The following is a 24,669-nucleotide window of genomic DNA, read 5'->3' as shown; positions in this document are numbered from 1 at the left end:
GGTCCAGGGGAGGGTGATGGCAGCCTGGACAACAGCCATGCCAGTGAGGATGGAGAGGAGATGGGGATAAGACACAGTTTGGAGGTGGGAAGGCCAGGATGAGCTGATGGCGGTGGGGTAGGAGGGAAAGAAGTCAAGGCTGATTCTATGATTCCAGCCTGAGCAATTCAGTGGATGTGTTTCTGAGATGGCCAATCTAAGGGGCAAGAGGGTTTGTTGTCTTTTAAAAACCCATGGCTCCATTTCAAACTATATTCCAACTCCATATCAATCTACACTCCCTCTTCAATGGAGTGCTGAGTTGCCAAGGGAGAAATTAAACACACTCACACACACACTCCTTTATCCAGAATCCCACTTTAAGTAATTGTGCCTAAGATGGTAAAATGTCTTTCCTATTGCCTTTTAAAAGAGGGTTATGGTATCCATAGATAAGCATCTGTGTATGTCATGTGTGCACTCAGACGGATGTGCACACATCCAGCCTGGGGATAAAATTGCCCTCTGGGACTCGTCCTCTGCAGAGGAGAGTAATAGGTTTTGCCTCAAGCCAACCCTGTGAAACAGAAAAGCAATGAAGTCAGATGAAGCTGGGCCTGTGTCCAGGAGAGGATGAGAGGGCCAGCACGAGCCAAAGCTGCTGGTCCCATCACAGTTTCAGATACTGAAAACCACTCTGCTAACTGCGCTCATCCCTCTAGTTCACAGCACTGAGGAAAAGACAGCTTTAACAAGTTCAAGAGGAGAAAAAGTAGATCCTCAGGCTCCTACCTTTGTATGTAAAATGAGATCCATCAAAGCACTAATAACATAGCAGACAAGACAGACTCCATGTTTACCTTCGGAATCCACTCCCAGGGCAGGAGAGGGCCTTGTATTCTGAGAATGCATCACAAGAGTCCATGAAGAGCATCCCCAGCCATGGGCCAAGGATGAGGCCACAGGTGGACCTAATTTGCATTCTTGCTTTGTCATTTCCAGGCAAAAGAGCCTTTCATCATGAAATCTATTTGCAAATAGCTCCTAGTATTCTTGGGAGTAAGATGAAGCAAGCCTTAGGAAACAAGACTTTCAGAGAGAGTGTCACAGGTGTCCCAGGAGTGGAGGACACACACCCATTGGATTAGGAGTTGGGTAGGTGGGTGCCATCTTCGTCCCTGGGCTGACAGTGAGAGGCAAGTTCGATGGCTGACAGTTTACTCCAAATATCCCCTAAACCAGCTCCCTGGGATCTGGTTCTAAATTCCCCAATGAAAGAGGGGCCACTTATTGAAAGGGCAATTTATCTTTGGTGTTCCTTAAGATTCCTTAAGTGTAAGAACAAGAGAGGACTGCTGCTGCTGCTAGGTCGCTTCAGTCGCGTCCGACTCTATGCGACCCCAGAGACGGCAGCCCACAAGGCCCCCCCAGCTAGCAATGGGAACAGTTCTGGAAACTCTTCAGGAGCTTCTGAAGAGGGTGAGAAGCTCTTGGGATCTCAGGGAAGCAGGGGTAGGGGGAGATGTGGCAGAAGAATCTGGCTCCGTCCTCACTGTGGCCCCCCAGTTTGAATGGGCTTAGCCAAAGCTACACCCCAAACCCACCTCTGCCCACTCCTTAACTGAGAACACATTTGGGTGGTTTTCATACTCAGGCACCAGCTTCAGCTGCTGAAATAACATCTCAGCAGACAGAGGCCAATGCTTCAGGGAAAGAACACTGTGATTGTCACCAATGACGTGTTTGTTCAGATGCTACATGTTGGAGCACATGTTCAGAAAGGACTCTGAGTCCTTGTGAAATTGGGAAACAGACACAGCTCTGTAGGGGCTACAGACATAGCTCCCTGGGGCTCTGCAAAGCCCAAGCTACCTAACAGCACCAACATCGTGGAGACAAGGCATGTAACTGGAGTCGGTGGTTTCAGAGGAAAGATACTGTAAAATTGTAGTCGGTATAGAACATTGTTCATATTGGGACTGTTGGCAATGTCATCTCAGAGGAACACATAAATTAAGTTTGCCTTGTAGGTAACAAAATAAAGAAAATAAAATAGAGTGGGGACAAGTGGACCAATAATAATAAATTACTATCAATAATGACAAAATATTGATAGATAAATAAGATGAAGAGCAGCATACAGTAGGCTGCAGGTGTCTGGTCCTGATAGGTAAATATTTGGTATCTAAGCAATGTGCCTGCTCTCTCCCATCACCAGTTGGGGCTCCTCATTAGATCAAAGATAACACTGTCTGCTCCAAGCTCATTCTCTAAGCTTCTCTCTATTGCACTGGGTTCAGGATGTGAACCAAAGAGACAGTAGATGAACACCTGTAGCGTCTGTCCAGAAGGGGCTGGGTTCTCATAATTTTGCATCTTCTATAGCCTCATGGGTTTCAGAGAGAGAACAGATGTGCATAATAATAATGGTTGTTGTTTACTCAGATTGTGTGTGACTGTTTGGTGACCCCATGGACTATAGTCCACCAGGCTCCTCCGTCCATGGGATTTTCCAGGCAAGAGTGCTGGAGTGGATTGCCATTTCCTTCTCCAGGGGATCTTCCTGACCCAGGAATCGAACCCGGGTCTCCTGCATTGCAGGCAGACGCTTTACTGTCTGAGCCACCAGGAAGCTAATAATAATGGTAGGTAATATCTATTCAGCCTTTTCCCTAGAAGCAGAACTAGATTCCAGGATTCTAGTGCAAGTCTTTTAGCTGCGAGGGAGGAGTCTCAGAAAGTGACCCCCCTCCAATCCAGAAAAGAGCAGGAAAATAGATCAGGGAGGAAGGGGCTGCTGATCCAGTGTGTTATCCGTAAGATGCTGGACAGGCACCTGCTGGGGCACCTGGGGGAGACAGGGCTGAATGTGTTTCCCTGTGCACATCGGAGGCATAAGGGGACAAAGGTATTTATCCATCAACCCCTCTCTGACTGAGGGCTACTTCTGGGGGTTTATAATTTCCTGGCACTTCTGGGCTGCCCTGCATTCTGGTAGAACAGGCTCTGGGGATCAGCAAAACCCTGGACTCATGGGAGCAGGGAACTGGGGTTCAGGCAGGCACACCAAGCTATAAATACTAAGTGGGTACAGGGGGCCTTATCCCAGCAGCGCCAGATACTCTACCAAGAGCTCTGCCCACATGCCTTCATATGTTCCTGAAAGCAGCCAGATTCACCTCCAGCGACTGACAGGGAAGATGAAGCTTGACCAGACAAAGCAGATCGCCCATGGCTATGCGCCTAATCAGTAGAAAAGCCAGGACCGACACTCAGGTGGGTTTCACTCAAAGGGTACGCTCTAAGCCACCACCAGGCTTTATATCCAGCTTGAGGTCCTGGGGAACCCAGCCACTGGCCAACATGTGTGCCGCCCGTGAGGCCTGATGGTCAGACTCTGGCTGTCTGAACTGGGTCTCACGCAAGGATAGGAGTGAGTAATTTAAGATCTTTCGAAACATAATTTACCCTCTTTGTGCTAATCCTCTCTGGACACCAGTTTTAGCTTTGTGTTGACACTGACAAATTAAGGACATGCTCAGCACTTTTGCAAAAGTAAACAGGAAATTCCACAAGCTCTTCTAATCATTTTTCTCTTCCAGGGTGAAATCCCTTAACTAAACACGTCTGCCTGGCCAGAGAGTTGTTGCCAGGACCTTGCTGACCAGATCCTGTGGGTCCCCTTATACGTCGAAACCCCTGTGGCAGCTCCTCTCTAAGGACCCTGGCCTTGGAGCTATAGAAAGGCCTCTGGGCCCCCGTGTCCTGGTGTTCATGAGGATGGGGCCAGCTCCCAGTGGGTCTGACTCTGGTCCTTTGTGGTGGGCTAAGCACAGGTGAGCCACCCTTAGAGAGATGTACGGTGAGGAGAAGGTAAGGACCAAAACACCTAACATTTCTTGAGCATCTACTATGCACTCCCACTTTATAGATGTGGAAATCGAGGCCAGGAGAAGTTCTGTGACTTGTTCCAAAGCCCCTAGCACTTTGGTGATACACAAGCTCTCCTGCTCCTAATCTGGGTATCCTTCTCTCTCATCAAACATCTCATCTTGCAAAATAGGTTAATTGTCTAGCTCAGGGAACTATAGTCAATATCTTATAATAACCTATAAGGGGAAATAATTTGAAAAATAATATGTGTGTTTATGTAAAACTGGATCACGTTGCTGTGCACCTGAAATATTGTAAGTCAACTATACTTCAATAAAAATATATATTAAGAAAAAAGAAGCCTATACATAACCCCACCCCCCCCCACACACAAAAATCCCATCTTGGATGCCTGGTGGCCTGTAAGTGCCTTCTACGCATCGTGTGTGTATGAGTTGCTAAACCCAGGCCATCGCTTAGATGCCAAGGGTAAAGGAGTAGCGCCTCTTTCCTGGAGACCTTTTTTCCCGACCACCTCTGCTTTGTGATTTTGAGTTGACAATGCAAGAAAAAGGAGGGATGATGGTCAACTAGAATCTCTAGGTCTTCTAGGGAACACCCTGCCATGCACGCATGCTCAGTTGCTCAGTTGTGTCCAACTCTTTGCAACCCTATATGGACTGTTCCTCTGCCTATGTGATTTTCTAGGCAAGAATACTAGAGTGGGTTTCCATTTCCTCCTGAGGTTACTTAATTTATATTAATGAAAATAAAATAAAATTTAAAGTCAGACTAACCTCTCAGTTAGACTAACCAAGTTTCAAGGGCTCAGTAGCTCACATGGCCAGCAGCTCCCTTACTGGACCAAGCAGAGAGAGAACAACTTCATCAGCGTTAGAAGGTTTGAGATAGCACTGTTTTATAGACTTAAAGTGTTCAGTCTCAAGAGCAAAAAAGGAAAGGAATGACCTTGGAGAGACAAAAACCACCCCCCCCTGCCCCCGGGGCTGAGGTGGAGCTTTGATGTACAAAGCTGCCTCTCCAAGTAGAGGTGGGGGCAAGAAGGGCCCCTTCCACATTCTGCTGGCACCCTGGCCCCTCTGACCACTGAGAACTGGCTTGTGCATCAATTAGGTTATTCTTTGGCTCTTAACAAAAGCACTCTGAGCCTCAGGGAGGGGAGAGGATCCAAGGACACCATTCCTTAAGATATTATGATTAAACAGAAGACTGGAAGCAGCCAAGGCCCCAGGGAAAAGATATCCGCCCTGTAAGGCTCCTTCCAGAGCCCCTCCCCCAGGACGGAAAGGGGACTGAAGCTCGGAGGAGGCAGGGAGAGGAGGAGAGAGCTCCCCACCTGGGATGGGCTCTCCCCGTTCTTCAGGAACACGTCAAAATTAGCCTTCACCCTGCTCCACGTTGGGGTGAAGTTGGAGTTGGAACTCAGGCTACAAAGCCAAGACTCCCTTTGGGATCTGTCCGCCCTCCTGTGCTTCGATCACCCCAACTAAGGAAGACTGACTGAACGTATCCTGATCAACATTAGAACAGACGGTGAAGCAAGTTCTCAGACAAGTGTGTTTTCCTGGGGATATTCACTGTTGATAGAAGTTTGCAGATGACAGATTTCCACTCTACCAGGAGCTTCCCAGGTGGCTCAGTGGGTAAAGAACCTGCCTGCAATGCAGGAGATACGGGTTCAATTCCTGGGTTGGGTAAATCTCCTGGAGGCATGCACAGCAATCCACTCCAGTATTCTTGTGGAGACAAGAATCCCATGGACAGAGGAACCTGGCAGGCTACAGTCACAGAGTCATACAGGACTCAGCACAGCACAGCACAAGGAACCCCTGGGTAAATAAGGTAGGAAGGAATCTTTGTCTAGTGGAATCTCAGGGCTGAAGGTTTCTGACAGCCTCAAAACCCGGAAGAACCAAGGAAAATTAAAGTCACAGTGCGGGGAAAGTTTAACCAGAAATGGCTGCTTGATTTCCACAAAGCTCACAAAAAGGAGGGAAGTATAAAAAAAAAAAATGAAGGCAAGCTTGGACAGGGAAGATTAAAGTGTAGTTTCTGAGAGTCAGAGCATCTGTGACCAAGGGCCAGCACCAGGCCAAGGGCAGGGGCTGTGCGGAAAGCCTCCCATGAAAAGCAAACTCACGATGTCCGTGTGCGACGGGCTGTGTGAGCTTAGCTGTGAAGCTTAATCAGGTTTCGGGACACGTGCTAAAAGGCCTGGGTGCTCTGGTGGAGATCCCAAATCACTGCCAGCTGGTCCCTGGGGTCCTCTCTGGGGCAGCCTGGGTGACAGGGCACAACTCTGGGACCCTCCTGAAGAGGGCCTGCCACCCCTCACTGGAGGAGGCCGGATGACGTAAACAGCCATTTATCATGCCCTGAGGGGTGTTCGTCAGGGTACCTGGGACCCCAGCCACATGGCCCTGAGCCGACCTCTGGCCTTCCTGGACCTCTGTGCCCTGGCAGGGGAGAAGAGTGCTCTGGGTTGCCTCTGGCCATGCCTGACCCTATTCCCCAGGCAAGGAGGGACCACTTCCAAGCCAGTGCCTGAGTCACCTCCTGGGGCCTCCCACCCTGCAGACCATAGTTTCCACTCCCTCTAGGTCCCGAACTCCAGGGTCTACATCTTCCATCGCAGGTTTCTGCTTCCTGCCTGGAATTCCCTTCCCTCTTCTCCTTTGGAAAACACCTGCCCACTCTTCAAACCCATTCCACTGTTGGAGCCTTCATTTCACTCCTCCTGCCCTGGGGGGACCATGGCCGCACTAACATGCAGCGGGAGCCATCCAGGGGGGATCTGCCTCCAATACAGCGGGCTCCTGCAGAACAATACAGTGGGCTCCTGCAGAACAATACAGTGAGCTGTGACCAGACTGTTAGAAGGGTCCAGCCTGGTGCCACCATCCTGCAGGGGCTCAGAGATGCTTCCCAGAAGGCTGAGAGCAGGACTTTATATGTAGCTCCTACAGCTCTGACTTATGCATTTAACTGTTTCCTACTGGTGACAGGGATGACTCAGGTTAGCCCTGGCAGCCTTTCCTACACTCAACGATGTAATCTGACAATTCTTGAGCTTCAGGTGTGCTGGGTGCCATGGTGGGTGGAGCTTGTCCCAGTGCTGAACAAGTTGGGACTGAGTAGCTTTTGTTTTGTGATGTCCAGACACTACATGAGTGTTTCCTGTGAGGCTCGTGTGACGCTGCAGAAGGAGGGTGGAATGGGTTATATTTCTGAGGTTGGACAATATAAACTTGTTCCCTGACCCTGAGGAGGCCACCAGCAGGCCCAGCCTGACTAAATGCAGCAGAGGGGCTCCTCCTCTCCCGAGCCTAGGACCCCTGCATCACCTGCCTGCATGTGGATCCCCCAGGCAGCAGGTTGGGCTTCTCCACTGGGGTCTCCTCCCTCTGAGAGGCAGGTTGGGGAGGAAGCCTGAGTGGGCCTTGGCTGCAGACACAGGCTGTTTGGGTGGAGAATTCTGGAATTCCAGGTGCTGGAGCATGGTCTTCAAGGGGTGAACACTGACTTTGGCCCCTAGACTCCTTGCCCTGTGGTTTCCACAATGCAGGGCGCAGGGCAGGGCAGGCTGTGGGATAAGACACCAGTAATGACAAAGTGTGAGGCTGCAGGTTTATATCCACTCCTCTAGGCAAGGTGGGGTAGAAGGCAATGGCAACTCACTCCAGTACTCTTGCCTGGAAAATCCCATGGACCGAGGAGCCTGGTGGGCTGCAGTCTGGGGGGTCGCTACGAGTCGGACACGACTGAGCGACTTCACTTTCACGCATTGGAGAAGAAATTGGCAACCCACTCCAGTGTTCTTGCCTGGAGAATCCCAGGGACGGGGAGCCTGGTGGGCTGCCGTCTATGGGGTCGCACAGAGTCAGACACGATTCTTCAATTCTTCAGCAGCAGCAGCAGGCAAGGGGGAAAAAAAAGTACCTTTAAGCAAAGGCCAGAATTATCCTGCTTTGTCTATTTAGCTTTCATGCCTGCCTGGGAACTCACTGCCACAGATGGCATAGGCCCTACGGGACCCTTGGCTCATGAAGGACAAGGCAACGTACCTTCCTCTGCCTTCAGCTGGGTTCAGAGGATCCCGGGGCTGGGGGGAGTGGAGGAGGGTGGAAGGGCCCTGCCTTTGGCTGCGACAACACCCCGTGGGAGACGGAAGTTTGTGCTGTTTGGGCTGAGAGTGGAAACCTCATCTCTCAGCTGTCAAGGCCATCAGGGCGCAGAGGCAGCCGGGATTCCCAGGTCTGATGCAGTGCCTCGGTCTTCTCAGCCTAGCAACGGGGAAGGTTCCCTGGTGCTGGGGTGGCAGCTGGCATCCATAGTAACTGTTCTGTGCCCGTGACTCTCCTGATGGGCAGGAGGGCTGCAGAGGCTGTTTTATCATTTGGGGCCCCTCGAGCCTTTTTTTAAGTGGATGGTTTAAGGGGTTGGGGTAAGTGGGGAAAGACTTGTAGAGTTGATGGCTTTCATTAGGAAAGGAATCATGCTTAGGCAGCTTATGGGGCCAGAGGGTAAATATATTGCCAGAAGTCGCTCACAAAGCAAGGACAGCAGAACCAGGATCTACCCCACATCTGGTCTGACTCCAGAGCCCATGCTGTGGATGGAAAAATAAGGTTTCTGTCCCCTTCCCTGAGTTATGGTGGGCATGTGACTGCAATAGAGGCTGGCAGAAATGACTTGTGTGACTTCAGAGGCTGTGCCACTCAGGCCATGGGCTTCCTCCTTGTCACCGCAACCCTCCCTCTGCAAGCCCTGGGCTGCCACCTGGAGCCATGCTGGAGGGGCCACACAGAGGTGCTCCAGTTGACAGTCCCAGCTGAGCTAGTCCTCCGGGCACTGCAGCCCAGACACCAGACATGGGAGTAGACGAGCCTTCTTCAAGGGGTCCTCCAGCAGCAGTGGCTCCAGTCCCAGCCATCAGTGCCACCACCAGCCATCCAAGTCTCCCATCCTGGGCCCTGGATCCCGGGGTGCAGCACCCACCTCTGTGCCCTTTCTGAACTATTGATCCCTGCAACTGATAAGCAACAGGATGTAGTTATCTGATATGCCACCCAATTCAGAGAATGTTTCACAGCAATAAATAACCAGAATGGAATCAAGAGCACGCAGGCGGAGCCCATGCCATGGAGATGGGAAAGAGCACTGATGTGTCTAGTGGAGAATGTGCCCCGAGTCTTACTAGTTCTGCAGCTACTTCTTCAAGACAGAGCCACCTCTGCCCCCCCGCCTCCCCCCGCCCCCCGCCCAACTCTCTGGATGGGGACAAGGAAAATCAAAAGCCTTCCATCCACTGGGCCTGTGGATGAAGTGCTAGGCCAGGGGTGGAGGTTAAGAGCCAGAATACATTTTCATGGACCACCTACTACGTGCCAGACACTGCCCCACCACACGACAGGAAGAGGTCTCGGAGGAAGCCACATGCAAAACTACATCCCTGTTCTCATCCCAGCTGTGCACAAAACTACATCCCTGTGGGAGAGAAGGTGACGAGCAATAAGCAAAGAACTAGATAATATTATGTCACAGGGTACTTAGCGCTGCAGAGAAAAGTAAAGCCACGTGAAGACAGGAAGTTTACAGAGGCAGGTTGGGGAAGGACGGACTCCCAAAGAAGGTAGCATTTCAGCAGAGAGAATCCCAACTCTGTTTGACCCCAGAGCCCACACCCTGGGCATGGGTATCGGGGAAAGAAAATGTCCATGTAGCCCCTAGCGTACACACCTGTGGCCTCTTAAAGACAGGACCTTTGGATACACAGTACCGTATATATAAGACAAACGAGAAGAATCGGCTGTAAAGCACAGGGAACTATACTCGATATCTTGTAATAACAACCTAGAACGGAAGAGGACCTGAAAAAGAATATGTACACACACACATATAATTGAATCACTTTTCTGTACACCCAAAACATTGTACATCAACTACACTTTGATAAAAAACTCCTTTTAAAAAGCACGTTTGTTGATCACCTGTTTGGGGCTCACAGACCCCACAGCAGGTGTGTGAACAGGAGGGGAAACCCTTCCCCTCCTTTCCCCTCCCTCACCCTCCAACTCCCCCCTTCCAGGCTCTCCCTCAGGCCCCGCAGCGGGGCCATCAGCAGGGTACTTACGCAAAGCACGTGAAGGACCACCGCGCCCTGTCTTCGGTCCTCATTGGTGAAGATGTCATTGGGGAACTCGTGCAGGGCTGCGGGATGGAGAGAGAAGAGCAGCTCAGTACACACAGGTGACAACATTTCAGAACTGGAAGCCTTCAGAGCACTGCCTTCTTCAGTCTACTGTGAACTTGGATGAGGAAAAATGACATTTGTAAGTTCAAAGTTCACAAATCTCTAACTGGGAACTTGGTGATTCCTCCTGATAAGAATAGAGGCAACAAATCTCAGCCATGTTAGAAACATGCAGGGCTGTGACCCCAGCAGACACGTTCAGGACCCACGGTCCTACCATCTGCCTGGCTCCCGCTCACCCCCTTCAACACGGGGGCAGCGTGGAGATCACCACTTATGACCAAGGTTCATGAGGACACCTGGGAACCACTACTGTGCAGGTCTGTGTTCTAACACCCTGACAACTTCATTCCAGTGCATCAGTTTCCTTCTGCAGCATCACACGTCCTTGCAAATACTGAAATGTTTCTCACAAGCAGAGGTCTGCGGGCTTCAAGGACTACCCGGGGGTCCGTGGCACATGCAGGGTTAAGTCTTTGCTCTGAACTGTCTGACTGGCCCTCTTTTCCTTGTCCTGCTCTTGCCCTGGCCAGGGCCCCCTTGGCCTCTTAGACTCCCTCCTCCTGCCTCCTACTTCTATACCACATTGCCCTCTGCTTCCTGGGAAGTCCAGTGCAGGGCAGAACACATAAGAAATGTTCTTTTCTGCCCACTTTCCAAACCCAGGACACGGGTGGCTGCTGTGCGGAACCCTGCAGGGCAGGCCTGTCCCTCAACCCCCTGGCCCAGGTTTCCCAGCACTGTCTGCCCCCCACCCAGGGGCGCTTGAATCTGGCCAAAGCGGCACCCCACTCCATGGTTCTGAAGACAACAGGCATTGCCCATAGCTGCACTGCTCCTTCCTGATGTGCCCTGGGGATGGGCTGGCTGCAGTGGGTAGAGACAGAGGCTCTGACAGCAGGACATCTGCACAGGTTTGGGCAGAATTCACAGCAGCATACGCAGTGACCTCTGCTCCCAGCCAGCCGGCACCCACCCTCCCTGCACTTGACACCCACTATGCCTCCGACCCTCCCAAAAAGCTGTTGCTTCTGGACTGTAGACGAGGAACCCAGCAGCAGCAGGACCAGACGGTGTGCTGGAGCATCCACAGGGAGGGCCATGCACCCAGGAGACCAGCCCATGACGCCCTCATAGCTGTGACCTCTTGGCTCCTGGCACGGCTTGCCCATCTTATTTCACCTGGTGACCTCTTCCTTCTGGGGGGCTTCTTCCTAGTGGGGACCTGATCCAATCTAAATTCAGCCCCCACACACCAGAGGAGCAATCTGTGCAGCTGCCATGGGGCTTTTCAGTGCTGGGCAGTCAGGGGTAAATGTGACCAATCCATTTCCCACCTTCCTCCAGAGGTAGAGATGGGCCAATATGCAGGTTACTGTATCCATCAGGACAGCCTTGGGAAACTGAAGCCAGGGTCTGCCTTGTGATGGGCATCATATAAAACCGCCATGCGTGGGGACCACTTACCATCAACGAGGAGGACGAGGGATGTGAGGGGCATCAAGGTGCCCCTGCCACTGATACATGGAAGCCAGCCACTGCCTTCCCTCCTGCCCCTCCTGTTGAGAGCAGCAGATGGAGGGAATGAAGGCCATGGTGCAGGCAACCCTACCAGTCTGCAAGATGCCCACACCGTGCCTGCTCCGTCATCCTTGCCTCTCTACCAGAGCCCCCAAGAATGGTTTGATCAAGGGCACCATGTCAGTAAGTGACACATTTTTATGTTTTGAATCGAGGCATTTTGAAGGACTATTGCTAATGCTGAAGTTTCAATACCTTGGTCAGCTGATGCAAAGAGTCAACTAATTGGAAAAGATCTTGATGCTGGGAAAGACTGAAGGCAAAAGGAGAAGTGGGTGGCAGAGGATGAGATGGTTAGATAGCATCACCAACTCAATGGACATGAATTTAAGCAAATTCCAGGAGATAGTGGAGGACAAAGGAGCCTGATGTGCTGCAGTCCATGGGATCACAAAGTCGGACGGACATGACTTAGTGACTGAACAACAACAATTTTTATTTTAAATGCCCTGGGTGCTCAACAGTGAGTTCAGGAGTGGAATGACCAGGACCAGATGGATGTTCTGGGCTTTGAGTTTGGTAGGGGAGGGTCTCAGCAGAGATCTGGATTCCCAGTAAACCCTGGGGCCTGGCTGGGGCTCTTGGATAGGCCCAGGCCGAGAGCTGTGCCCTTGGATGGGGAAGGACCCACAGAGCCCAGTGCTGGCTCTGGACAGGCAGAGTGAGCGCTGTCCAAAGTGCTGGCCCAGGAGGTGTTGGGTGGAGGTTGGGGTAAAAGGGTAGGGCTGGGGACCAGGACACTCTCCTTCAGGCTCCTCCTTCCTCAATGCTCAGGGGAGTGGGGAGCTTGGCAGTGTTCCCTTCTTGATCTGTCTTCCTGGCCTGGTGTCTGACTCATCACCAGCTGGAAACTCCCAGTCCTTGGTCAAGGGTGCCTCCTGCTGTCAGAACTGGCTAGGAGAAAATCAATGAAATTCTCCATGAGATGATCCTGTTACCCAAATGCTAGTCCATGTGCCTGACATGCAGTGAGGCCAAATGATACTGAAATGCTGGCGTTCAGAGCAGAGAAAAATTTTCTGCAGGGCCTAGCAAGGCTGAAGCAAGTCTTATGCCTTAAAAACCCCAAACTTTCTGAAAGCTCTCAGCAAAGCCCTTTTCTAGGAAAGGGGAGGGAGAGGCATGGTTGTTGTTGCAAACTTCTGGTGTCAAACCCTTTATTCCTGAGGTCAGGTCATGGTTAGGGAATGACATGCTTGTCAATCTCCACCAAACAGATGTGATTCTCTCTTCTGACATGAAAGGGCAGGTCCCAAGGCACAACTTCCACCCTCCAAGGTCTAGGGCCTGGTTAAGAGGAGGCAAAGCTCAGTTGTTGGCTCCCTCAGGGCCAAGTCTCCAGACCCTGTCTAGCTGTCATAGCTGAGGGAGCCAGATCCCTAGGACCCAAATGGCCCTCAGGCTCCTCAGGCTGCCTAGACAACAGGGACTGGATATGGCAGGACACAGTCCCAGCCTGGTCCCTGGGCCCCCCCAGCTCACCTGCTGGCCCAAGCCTGGGTGAGCTGGAGGACCCTAGGAGAAGGCCAGGATCCACCTCTTACCTCACTCTCCACCTGATGACCACCACTCTGCTGACCATTGGCTGAAATGCCCATGATTGGTGGTTCATTGACAACTGGTTGCCTGTTCGTGGGACCCAATGCAGTGCTAACCAATGGCCGAGTGGGACCACTAACGGTCACTCACTGACAGTTGGTCACTTGGGAGCGGGGCCCACGGTGGCACCAACCAATGGCTGAGGACCACTAACGGTCACTCACTGACAGTGGTCACTTGGGGGTGGGGCCCATGGTGGCACCAACCAATGGCCAAGCGGGACCACTAACGGTCACTCATTGACAGTTGGTCACTTGGGAGCGGGGCCCACGGCGGCACCAACCAATGGCTGAGAAGGACCAGTAACAGTCACTCACTGACAGTGTAGACCAATAGTTGAGCAGGACCACTAACAGTCCTGAAAAACCATTGCCTGCTAATGGGGTGCAGAGTGTAATGGCATGTGGCAAAGGCCTGGTCTATCACTATCCCACTGCAGAAGCAAGGGGCTGTGAGCAGAGTGGCTCACAGAGCTGGAGGTGACTGGGCAGTGGCTGAGACAAAGGGTGGGTGTGACCAGTCGGGAGGGTTGGAAGGCAGAGGACAGTCAGTTAAATGCTTTCCAATTGCTTCCAGAACGACAACATTCTTACTTGGTGGTTCCCAGTCATATGGAAAGAATGGCTAGGTAAGAATTCCCCCGGAAGCCTCACCTGATGTGGGTCCCACTTTATGACAGCTCTTCTGAAAACATGTACTGGGCTGATGATGAAATTATTATGATGATTTCAGAGAGCTACTGCATGACTTGCAAAGAACATTGTAATCATTTTCAATTCCATCATGTTGGAAGCTTGTGTGACTCATTGGCAAAGACCAGTACCTGATGACCCTAGCCACAGGGGACATGACTCAGGAGCAGCCCCATCACCAGAGACCCAACTGGGGCAGCAGCTTCTTTGGGGGTAAACCCCCAAAGCTCATCACTTATCTCATCAGTAACCCTCTCCACCCCATATGCACCCTACATAGTGCCTGCCAGTACAAAGTTATTTCACGAAGTATTGTTTTGTCCTGGTTCTAAAGCAGTTTGATGTGATGGTTTTAATTTCCTTAAGGCAAGGGTCAGCTTAGGCCGAGGAAAGGGCCCTCAGTCAGGCGTCTGGAGATGTGGGGCTCATCCCCAGGCTTCTTGTGGTGTGGCTTTTGCCAACGTGTCACTTCATCTCTCCGGGCCTGAATCTGCCTGCTGGGCCATATGAAAAATGGCTGCGGTTTCTGGTCACCGCTCCCTCCAGTCCACGCAGTGTAGGGTCAGTGCATACAGCAGGTGCCTAATAAGTGTTGACAGGATGAAGACCTCTGTGGGGAGGAGACGGGGTCCCTGACTGCAGATAGCATGAGCTGGCCTTGCCCAGCTGGACCAGTGGTTCAGGAGCTGCTGCTGGTGGTTGAGTTAGCTTCTCTGAGGTTGAACAACCCCCCACGTGAGGCCAGCACAGACTCTGGGCCACAAACTCAGCCCCAACAGTGCTTTCGGAAGGGCCACATCTGCCTCTGAGAAGAGCGTACGGAGACAGAGTGGCCGAATGGCTCTGCCCAGCACTTCTTGGCCTCGGCTTCCTTAACATTTTCCTGTGGCCGTTGTTGGGCTTTGAGTATAAGCCCACCATGGGAAATGAGGCCTGGGTTCAGGGCCCACCTCTGTGACTCATGGGTTTTCTTTTCCCCTCTCTGAGCCCACCTCCTCCATTGGTGAGAAGGTGTGTGGACGCCATCCGTGTAGAGTTGCTGGGAAGTGTGCAAACAGTGTGTGAAACACCTCTGCCATGTCATCTTCCTGGGTACCTATTGCTGTTCCTGTTCATTTTAACAGCGATAGGATGTTCGCCCAAAAGGGGGCCAAGGACACATTCCTCACGACGACGGTGTTAAAACACACCGATCACCAACTCCTGCCTGCCTCGCCTGGGTTATTTCTCCAGGATGGTGTTTGGTCCGAAGGAGCCGCATGAGTGCCGGAGCCTCTGATAAGTGCTTCCTGTGTACAGGCTGTTGGGGAGCCCGAGGTCCTTGTGTCATGCTGGCAACCGCTATACATCCAGCTGAAGTTTCCCCCAAATACCTTCAAAATCCTCAAAGTCTCTTTCTGCTCCTCTCCTTCTCCCCCTAATTTTCTTTCCGGTACATCTTGCCAGCCTGGGGCAGGCAGCCGGCAGAGGCAAGCAGTGCTGTTCCCATAGCAACGACAGAGCCTGGAGGGAGCGGATTCCCCTTACCAAGGCAACGGCAATCAGCGGCCTGCTTCTCTCTCCTGGCTGCTTTCCTGGGCCTGAGTTTGATGAGTCTAAATGGAAGTCTGAAGGGGATGGAGAGCTTTTTTTAAAAAATGCAACAGGGACTTTCATAGCATCTTTAGACATACTAATTGCATACTGATCAAATGAAGCGGCTCAAGATGAAAATCAACACACCTAAAAAGGCCCAGCTCCCTGAAAATACCTGAGTGAAAGGAATCTGGGCCTCTGCGACCAAAACAACACCCTGCTCTCATCCAGGTTTGTTTGTTTTTTAATCATGAAATACTCAGAGCATCTTGATTGCCTGGCCCCTTGGGGATTGCACCAAGAACTGAGGTCCTGACACTGCCCAGCTCCTCTCTGTAGCAATGGGTGACTTCAAGCTTCTGTTTTAGACGTTCTGATACATCTTGCTGCTCCCTGGGCCCCTGGCAGACACCCTGGGAAGCCGAGTCTGCCAGGTGTGGTGACAGCCCCCACAGAGCCCTCCTGATGCTCTGTTGGTGGTCCCATTCTGCTGTGCTGACATGTAACCTTCCAATACACTGCAGTCATGCCTTGGCCTAAATAACCCTATGAGCTCCCGGGAGTCAAGACCTCTCTCAGGGCAGCACCCACCAGGCCCAGCGCCACAGAAGAGAATGACACCGAGTGAATGGAATCAGACAGCCTTTCTCCTAGGACACAGCTTCTGTATGCACCCAGGACAGAATTATTAGCTGAAAAATGACACTGGGAGGCACGATTCAATAAAACACCCAACAACTGAATTCCAACCTGAGTGGTCTTTCAGGCTGTGGACAAATAACCCATTCTTTCCATCCCAAGACCTGGAAGGAGCACAGGTCTAAGCCTCCTGTGTGGTTAGGTGGGGCCATGCAGATGCTTTGGTTAATGAAATGTGAACAGAACGACAGGACGTCTGTTTTCCTGGGTCAACCTCAATAGCCAGGGTCTGACTCACTATTTTGTGTGCTCCTGGCTACATGTCAGGAATGAATCTTTCATCAACCAGGGTCCCTGAGTCAGATATTAGAATCCCATCCCCCTGAGGTGCACATTTGGTAGCCTAAGTAATAAACAGCACTTGCAGTCTCCTTAGCCACTGAGATTTGGGGCTGTTTGTTACCCAACATATCCAAGCCCACTCTGAGCAATGCAATAGCAAATGTGTCTTTGGCATCCCTACTGCATTCTGCACATGAGGTCCTGCCTTGAGACAATCTTTCGTTTCTCCTGTCTTCTCCACTAGACTGTGTGAGGGTAGGAAAGGTGGGAGGATATTTGTTCTTCTGTGCATCCCCCATGCACAGCTAAGTGCCTGCAGAAGAGCAGTTGCCTCATGAGTATTTGCTGATCAGATGAACACATGTGTCATCACTGAAGTCCCCTGAACAAGATTATCTGTGAAAGAATCTATGAAAGTGGATGTATTCACAACTTGAGAAGTTTCAGGCATTCCAGATTCAGTGAGGTTGAGCAGGACACGGGGATGCAACAGGGAGCATGTTGGCAACAGGCAGGTGCAGGCTGCTGTGAAGTCATCATTTGAACTTGCTCCTCAGTCCAAGGACTGTCAGTAACATGAAAAAACTTATTAACAAATCAAAACCATGCAATGAAATACATACTTATTTAGCTCTTACCATGCTCTCAGTACCATACTCAACCCCAGTCCTAGAAACAAGAAGGATACACAGTCCTGACCATTGAGGAGTTAATAAAAGGTTAGGCTGGGAGCAAGGGAACCCTCAACTCTTAAGTCACACCAATAACATGTGTCCCAAATTGAAGCAGAAAAGTAATCTTTATGGAGTACTGTAAAGATGTATTTATCACTTTTTCATTGCTTCTATGGGATAGGAATCATTATCTTCAACTTACAGAGGAAGAAACTGAGGCTCAAAGAAATTAAGTAACCAGCCCACAGTCACACTATGTTCTTGGAGGAGCCATCATAATTGGGGTCTGACTTCCTAGCATGTTGATGTCTCTGCAATAGAAAAAGCAGAGTGAATGGACTCAGATAGCCTTTCTCCTAGGATACAGCTTCTGTATGCACCCAAAACAGAATTATTAGCTGAAAAATGATACTGGGAGGTACAATTCAATTAAACACCCAACAACTGAATTCCAACCTGAGTGGTTGGAATTGGTTTTTTTTGTCCCTTTCCTTGACTTTTGGGGGCACAAGTCCCTCCTTTCAAAAGCCAGAACCAAAGTTCCAGACTCAAATAGGTTGACGTGTGTGTGGAAACAAGACTGAACAGCACCTCTGTGAAGGAGAATGTAACAGAGGTCGTGGTAACCAGGAACCTCAATCCAGGGTTCCTCCAACTATTACTACAAAGGTATCACCAATCAAATTCACTGACAAATGTCATTTCAGCCAAATGTCTATGTGGTATGCTCACCAGGCAGCCAGGGTTTTCTAAGAACCTGAATACCTAGATTTGAAGACCTTCTTCATCACTCATGAGTTCTGTGGCCTTGAACTAAATTCCTGAGACTTCTCCAGTCTTAATTTCTTACTGTGCAAAATGAGGGCATGAAAACAACACCAGTTTATGTGATTAGGAGGATTAACTGTGATGATACCTATGAAATACCAAGTACCTACAATCAGGTAAGTAATTATCAAAGGGTAACTCCTTTGATTCAAATAACGAGGAAGGAGAAATACGGACAGGAGGTGTTTCCCAAGGCATCCATGCCCACCTTCCTAGAGTCCCATCATGTTCATGCTGGGCAACCCCATCTCTTTTGCATCTCTTTGCGTGAGGGCCTTCTCCAAGGCTGACCATGGGTGCTCTGCCCTGATACTGCAGGCTGGAGAAGCTGGAGAATTCCTATGACTCATGGCCCTGAGAAGGCCAGGAGAAGCCCTCCACCAAAGTCTGATGGGAGGTTGGGTGTATTAGTATCCCAACTCCCTTCCCACACAGGTGGGGTCATGGGGCACATTCTGTGCTGTTTGCTGCTCTTCTCAGCGGGACTAAGTTCCAGCTTCTCAGAGTGACAGCTGGCTTCGTAACCTTCCTTTGATTGATTGCCTTTCCTTCCTTGTCTCACTTCCCAACTCCCCTGCCTAAATCATCTCCAAAATAAACTTGTACTTCAGCTTGCCTCAAGGCCTACTTCTGGCAAATCCATATTTATACAGAGGGAACTAGGAATTCTGCAGTCTTGTACCCTCCACTTCAACAAACGCTACTCTTTCCAGCAGAGAATTCATCCATATTCAGGTGAATTTCCCTCCAATCAGGGCCTCATTCCCACGCATTTATAGAGAAGTGATGCACCCTGCCTTGTCAACAGCAGCATAGAACCGCCTCCCTCCTGAACACAGGTTGAGAGACCATCTTTGCCCTCTTTTTTGTGGTGCAGAGGTTGATCCAGCACCCAAGACAAGCTCCTTGATTTCCACTCCAGGGCTCTTTTCTCTCATGTCCATATTGGCAGAAGATTTTAAACAACCATCCCACAAGCTTTTCTCCTGGAAGAGAACAGACATTCTTTGCAACTGAAGAACCCCAGTCATTAGTTACATAGAATTTTGGCCTGGCAGGGCCCTGAAGTGTAATTCGATGAACTAGAAACATATTTCTTTATCAATAATAAAAAGCTGAGGCACCCACACTGCTCATGTGCCTGAGCCAGCAGCTACTGTAGGAAAATACAGTGATCCCACGAACAACGCTGTGCTCTCAGGCCACAGCCATGGCTGCAGAGAGCAGGAGGCCACTTTGCAGAGGCAATAGCCAGCCACTTGTGTTTGCTGCTCCTGCAGGATCATCATGGCTGTGTCAGTAATGAATTCTTATTAAAGGAAATGCAATATTTACGGTAAATAGGTCTGCAGTGCTCAGAACTTTATGGTCTCCTCGGACTGCTCTATTCCTCAAAACGTCCCTTGGTGCCAATGGCAGAGGCAGGAGGTTTGGATGGATGACCAGGGGTCTGACCCAGGTAGTGCATCCCTCGTGTTCTCATGTCTGCTTATTGATCCAGAGAAATGCAGACCGACAAGCTGACGTGTGCAGAAACCCAGTGCACAGCTCCTCAAGACAACACACAAGGGCTGGAAAGAATGTGCACTGCTTCTCAGCACCCTGGAGAGGATGAGGCTCTGTGAAAAACTTTCTTAGGAAAAATGTAATTAAATAGTTCTTTCTGAGTGTTGCAATTCCCTACAGGAATCTATGGTGAACACGTTCACTCTTTCAGCATTTATTCTATTGAAGATGAAGTGTGCACGCCAAATGACTGGTAGTTTCAAAATCAGTGATTTTTTAAAACGTTAACTCATCACATTTCAGAGCTAGAAGCAACCTTTAGGGTTCTGTTGATCTACAGATGGAAAGGTAGTTAGCATAAGGATTTGATGAGAAATGCTGTTGAAGTTTTCCTCTGCTTCCCTTTTTAAAACCTGCTCTCTTTTTTCTCCATGATATTATTCCATGATCACCAATTTCAGGGATAGAAAGTAGAGGTCATTTCATATGTTCATCATTTGGTTGGTAATGAGTGACTGCTGGGTTGCCTCATCTTGGATGGGGTTCATTGTGGTGAAGCGCTGTGACCCACTAAGGATGGCTCTGCCATGGCTATGGGAAAGGAAATGGGGGCATGTGTGCTTCTTATTTCTCTGCACTGAGCTCTGCTGACAAAAATCCTAAAAATAAAGCGAATTGTCCCTTCTTACTCCTGGCAATAGTGATTACTCTAATTTCTTCTGGTCTTTACCTACTTTAGAGTGTAATCCACTGAAAAGCTGGACAGAGATTAAAAGTGCTTCAGTGACCAACTATACCTCAATTAAAAACATATTCAGAACTCAAATTGTAAAAAAAAAAAAAAAAGTGTTTCAATATGATCCCCCAAAGATGCCAAATATATTCAAGCAGATGTATTAGGTAGCTATGTATTTATAAATATTAGCTTGAAATCTAGTCTGTAGTAATGAAATAAATATCTAAGAAAACTCACAGCTAGTTGTAGGAAGAGATGTAAATAAACAGAAAGTTTATTGTAAATAAACAGAAAGTTTATTGTAAATAAACTTTCTGTGTATTGTAAATAAACTTATAGAAAGTTTTCTGTAAATAAATAGAAAAGTTTGTTTTGCCAAATAAACTATTTGGCAAAACACGATTTAATATTTGGCAATCTCTGACCACTCCTTGAGGGAAACATGAAGAAATGTTACCTGGAGGAAACCATTTTCCCTTTGTGATACATTAGCTATCTTTGAAAAAGCCCCAGTGAACTTTTTGGCCAACCCAATACAAATCGATGACAAGAAAGATATCTTAAGAAAGCCACAATGCTGTCTTGTATTTAGCAAAGCAAAACTGGTCACAGTTTGGAGCAGATAGATCAAAACAAGGGCATCTAGAACCTATTTGAGGTATGTTTAACAATTTTTGGTTGTATATTTACTGTACGGATGATGCACTGAAGAGACTCTGGATTCTGTTGTCTTCCTCTGAAGACTGTCGTGTTTTGCTGGAGCAGTTAGTGGTGCTATCTGGTGCTGGTTTTAAGTTTTTTTTATAATAAAGGCCATTTTTATTATACTCTTAGGCCTGGGATATGGTCCTAATAGGTTTCAGTGGGAACTCTTAGCTGTTTAATAAATTTCTTTAACTTTAGAGACTTGAACTGAAAACTCTTGTCTCCCCAGTGCTGGTAGCTACTGAAATGTCTACTTAGCCGTTCCAGCCTTTCAGCTGCTGTCCCTGCAGGAACTGCCTGGAATCCCACACACTCAAAGCATGCACAATTTCAGAGTCAGTCAAGAATTTTAGGGGAATTTATATGCATGTTTTGCACTCTCCCTCTGAATTTTTCTTTCTTTCTGGGGTATCCCCCAAATTTCGGCTGGGAGGACCTCACACTAATCTCTGATGGATTGCCCCAATAAGATCACTGCTCTCGCTCTGCTAGAGCTCTATTCCCATGCACTGTACATCACGGGAACTTGCTCTGGAAAAAGCCAATGGGTGTGGCCCTCACACAATATAGTTCCCTTCTTTCAAACCTCATATACTCTCTATTCTCTGTTTGCTTTATTTATTCACTTTCTGAAGCCTTTAAACAATTGTTTTTCTTTATTCTATTTACAGTCTATAACCATTCCTACAAAAGCATTAATCCAATATAAGCTACTCTACCATGATGGGAAGTCTAAAATCCAGAATATATCCTAGACCATAACCTGCCACAGAAAAGTGTCCAGTAAACTAAATGCACGTGAATGTTTCCCCAAACTTGCTACTAGTTATATTAAATCCTCCATGGAACTATTGTAGTCCAAAATAACTGTGTGGTGTACCCCAGGGAAAGTGAAGGTGACTAGATGGGCAGGCAAGTTATGATGGCAGGGCTAGGAGGCAACCTAGTTTCATACTAATTCATATGGATAAACCAAGGATTGGACAGAGAGAAATCAGTACAGTGTAAGATTCCAGGAAGAGACGTGGCAGCCTTGCAAAGCCCTCAACTATAAATATTTCAAGGTCAAGGCAATCCAAAGACACATCTGTGGCAGTTCTGACGTCTCTGACAGGTGATGCCCGAAGGCTCAGAGGCAGGAGAGTGTGTTAGGAGGCAGAGTGCTATCAGAAACCAGTTATAGCCAATGAAGTAGAATCACATCCTGCTCTCCTTTGGAGCCTAGAGGTCCTCTTACACGTTCCCCAGAGTGTCAGATTTTGACATTCCACATGAATTTGGCCGATTGAAATTCCCAGCAATAGAAGGTAGGTGTTTAATAAAGGCTTTTCAAGTCCAGACAAATTTATGAAAGCTTTAGAAATGAGAAAGAGAAGTATGCAACAAACAAACTTGACTAAATCTGGCCATTACCTAAAGAACATAAAGGCAATCACATCTATAATTTTTTTTTAAAAAAGGAAGTAAAGGAAAATTCTGCTCATTTCCTGAATTAGTTGAGACCAAACTCATAAATACAACAACTGGTGTTCACAGTGAGGAGGGAAAGGTTTCACTTTGTTCTGGTGTCAGAACTCCTTCACATTCCCCATGACAAGTCAGCGACCACTGGGCCCCCTCAGAATTCAGGATTTCTGTGTCAATTCTGGCTAGCTCATGTCTTCCTATGTGCTGATATTTCACTGCAGGGTTGGTTGGAGTTGAAAACACAGTCAAAGAAATCAACATAATTATTTTGGGACAAAAAGATGCAGAGGCAGTGGCATAAACTTTGTGATGTAATAAACTTGATCATGATGTCATCAAGACCAGAGGCAAATGGACACACTTGCTGTCGTAAGTAAGGAAAAATCTTGATTTCATTTGAAGCAAAGGCTAATCCAAGACAATGAGCATCCTCTTGCCACCCCCACCGTCTGACGGCTGGATTAGCCCAGACTTAAGGATGTGGACCTGCAGCTCACCGGGCATGCTGGACAGATGAATGAGGTGTGCTAACTTTGTTGACTTCAAAGGATGGAAAGAAATTCATATTACATCCTCTGATCTTTTATCATGTAAACACTGAATGGGGGGGGGCGCATTTCATGTAGATCTATGGGCAAAACCTATTAAAATAAATTTTTAAAGAAGTGATTCTTCTAGTGTTCAAGATATGTATTTTTTGAGGGGGGGAGGTGGCTGGGAAGAGGTAAAATTATTATTCTGGGAGTGACTCCAATGTTTACATTTTCTGACATACCTCAAATAAATATGACCAGAGTGTCAAACTTACTGCATGAAGATCTCTGATCTCCTAGGTAACAATAAGGTGAGCAGACAGGCCAAGCTACTTTTTCCTCTGAAAATGGAAATGACAAACTCCTTCGAGATCCTGGACCAAGAAAACAAGGTCCGGCCTAATCACGAGCTAATCTAAGAGGCCAGTGATCAGATGCCTACAGATGGGAGGGCAAGTGTGAGCTGCATTATCTAGGACACAGAAGCAAACCAAGGGGCTTGTTCTCAGTGATTTTAAGCAAATGGTTCTCTCCAAGGATACAAGGTTCCTCTGAGAATGATTCAAAGACCAAAAAGATTCTGATTTCTTTACAATCACAAATGTATCCTATAATGCTAGCAGGCTTTTCAGAGACACAGACGTGCACACAAACGTTCCCTATCCACTTAACTTAACTCAACAATGCATGGCGTAGTTGTTACACCCACCGCACTGGCTTAAATCCGGCAGAGGATAACTAGGGCACACTCTACACAGCCTTGTCCTCCTGGAGTTTTCAGTCAAGTTGGGGAAGCCAGATTTAAGTGTATACGCAAATTGGAGGCCGATAGAAGGCTATATCCCCAAACATGCTAAGTCACTTCAGTCGTGTCCGACTCTGTGCGACCCCAAAGATGGCAGCCCACCAGGCTCCTCCGTCCCTGGGATTCTGCAGGCAAGAACACTGGAGTGGGTTGCCATTTCCTTCTCCAACGCAGGAAAGTGAAAAGTGAAAGTGAAGTCACTCAGTCGTGTCCGACCCTCAGCGACCCCATGGACTGCAGCCTACCAGGCTCCTCCATCCATGGGATTTTCCAGGCAAGAGTACTGGAGTGGGGTGCCATTGCCTTCTCCGATCCCCAAACATACACGTAGGTATATATGTGCATACACATGGGCGTGTGTATACATGTGTATGATACATATCAACCACTGAACAACTATGCCCAAAGGCAGTGGATGGCCTAAGACAACCAGAACATCTTATGCTTACAGCTCATGACTCTGGCCTCAGGGAGGTGGTCCTCACTTCACCACTCAAGCGACTGCCGTGACCCAGTGACTGGGGCTGGAAACAGGAAGCTCCCTCCCTCACTGCCTTTCTGGCACCTGTGCTGGGGCAGCTCAGACACCCGGGTCTGACACTGTGGGGGCTCCTGGACCCCTCTTTCTTCCTTGAGGTCTCTTCAGCATGAGGACTTCTCACATGGCCTCGGAGCTACAAAGGCACATGTTTCAAGACAGACACCCAGGAGAATACCCATAAAGTATGGCCCTTTATGACGGATCCTGGGAAGTCACGCAGAGCCTTTCTACCACTGTCTGTCAGTCAAAGGCCTGACTGCCCTCAGGGCTGGGCAGCGGGGCTGGGGGGGTACTGTAGACTCTTTGTCTTGACTTTTAGT

At 48.9% G+C, this 24,669-nt stretch overlaps 1 protein-coding gene across 2 annotated transcripts in view; it reads right to left on the bottom strand.

Annotated features, from left to right (window-relative positions):
* Positions 1 to 24,669, bottom strand: part of SLC24A3 (solute carrier family 24 (sodium/potassium/calcium exchanger), member 3) — a 521,225-nt gene that overhangs the window by 156,676 nt on the left and 339,880 nt on the right. For both annotated transcript variants that reach the window (XM_010836331.1, XM_010836329.1), the window contains exon 3: positions 10,007 to 10,083. In XM_010836331.1, the coding sequence (XP_010834633.1) occupies positions 10,007 to 10,083 (77 nt within the window). The remainder of the gene's footprint in view (positions 1 to 10,006; positions 10,084 to 24,669) is intronic.

This window comes from Bison bison, unplaced genomic scaffold (assembly GCF_000754665.1).
Source record: "Bison bison bison isolate TAMUID 2011002044 unplaced genomic scaffold, Bison_UMD1.0 scf7180017864063, whole genome shotgun sequence".
NCBI lineage: Eukaryota > Metazoa > Chordata > Mammalia > Artiodactyla > Bovidae > Bison > Bison bison.
The sequence above is the reverse complement of the archived record's forward strand: the minus strand, read 5'-3'. Positions and strand labels throughout refer to the sequence as shown.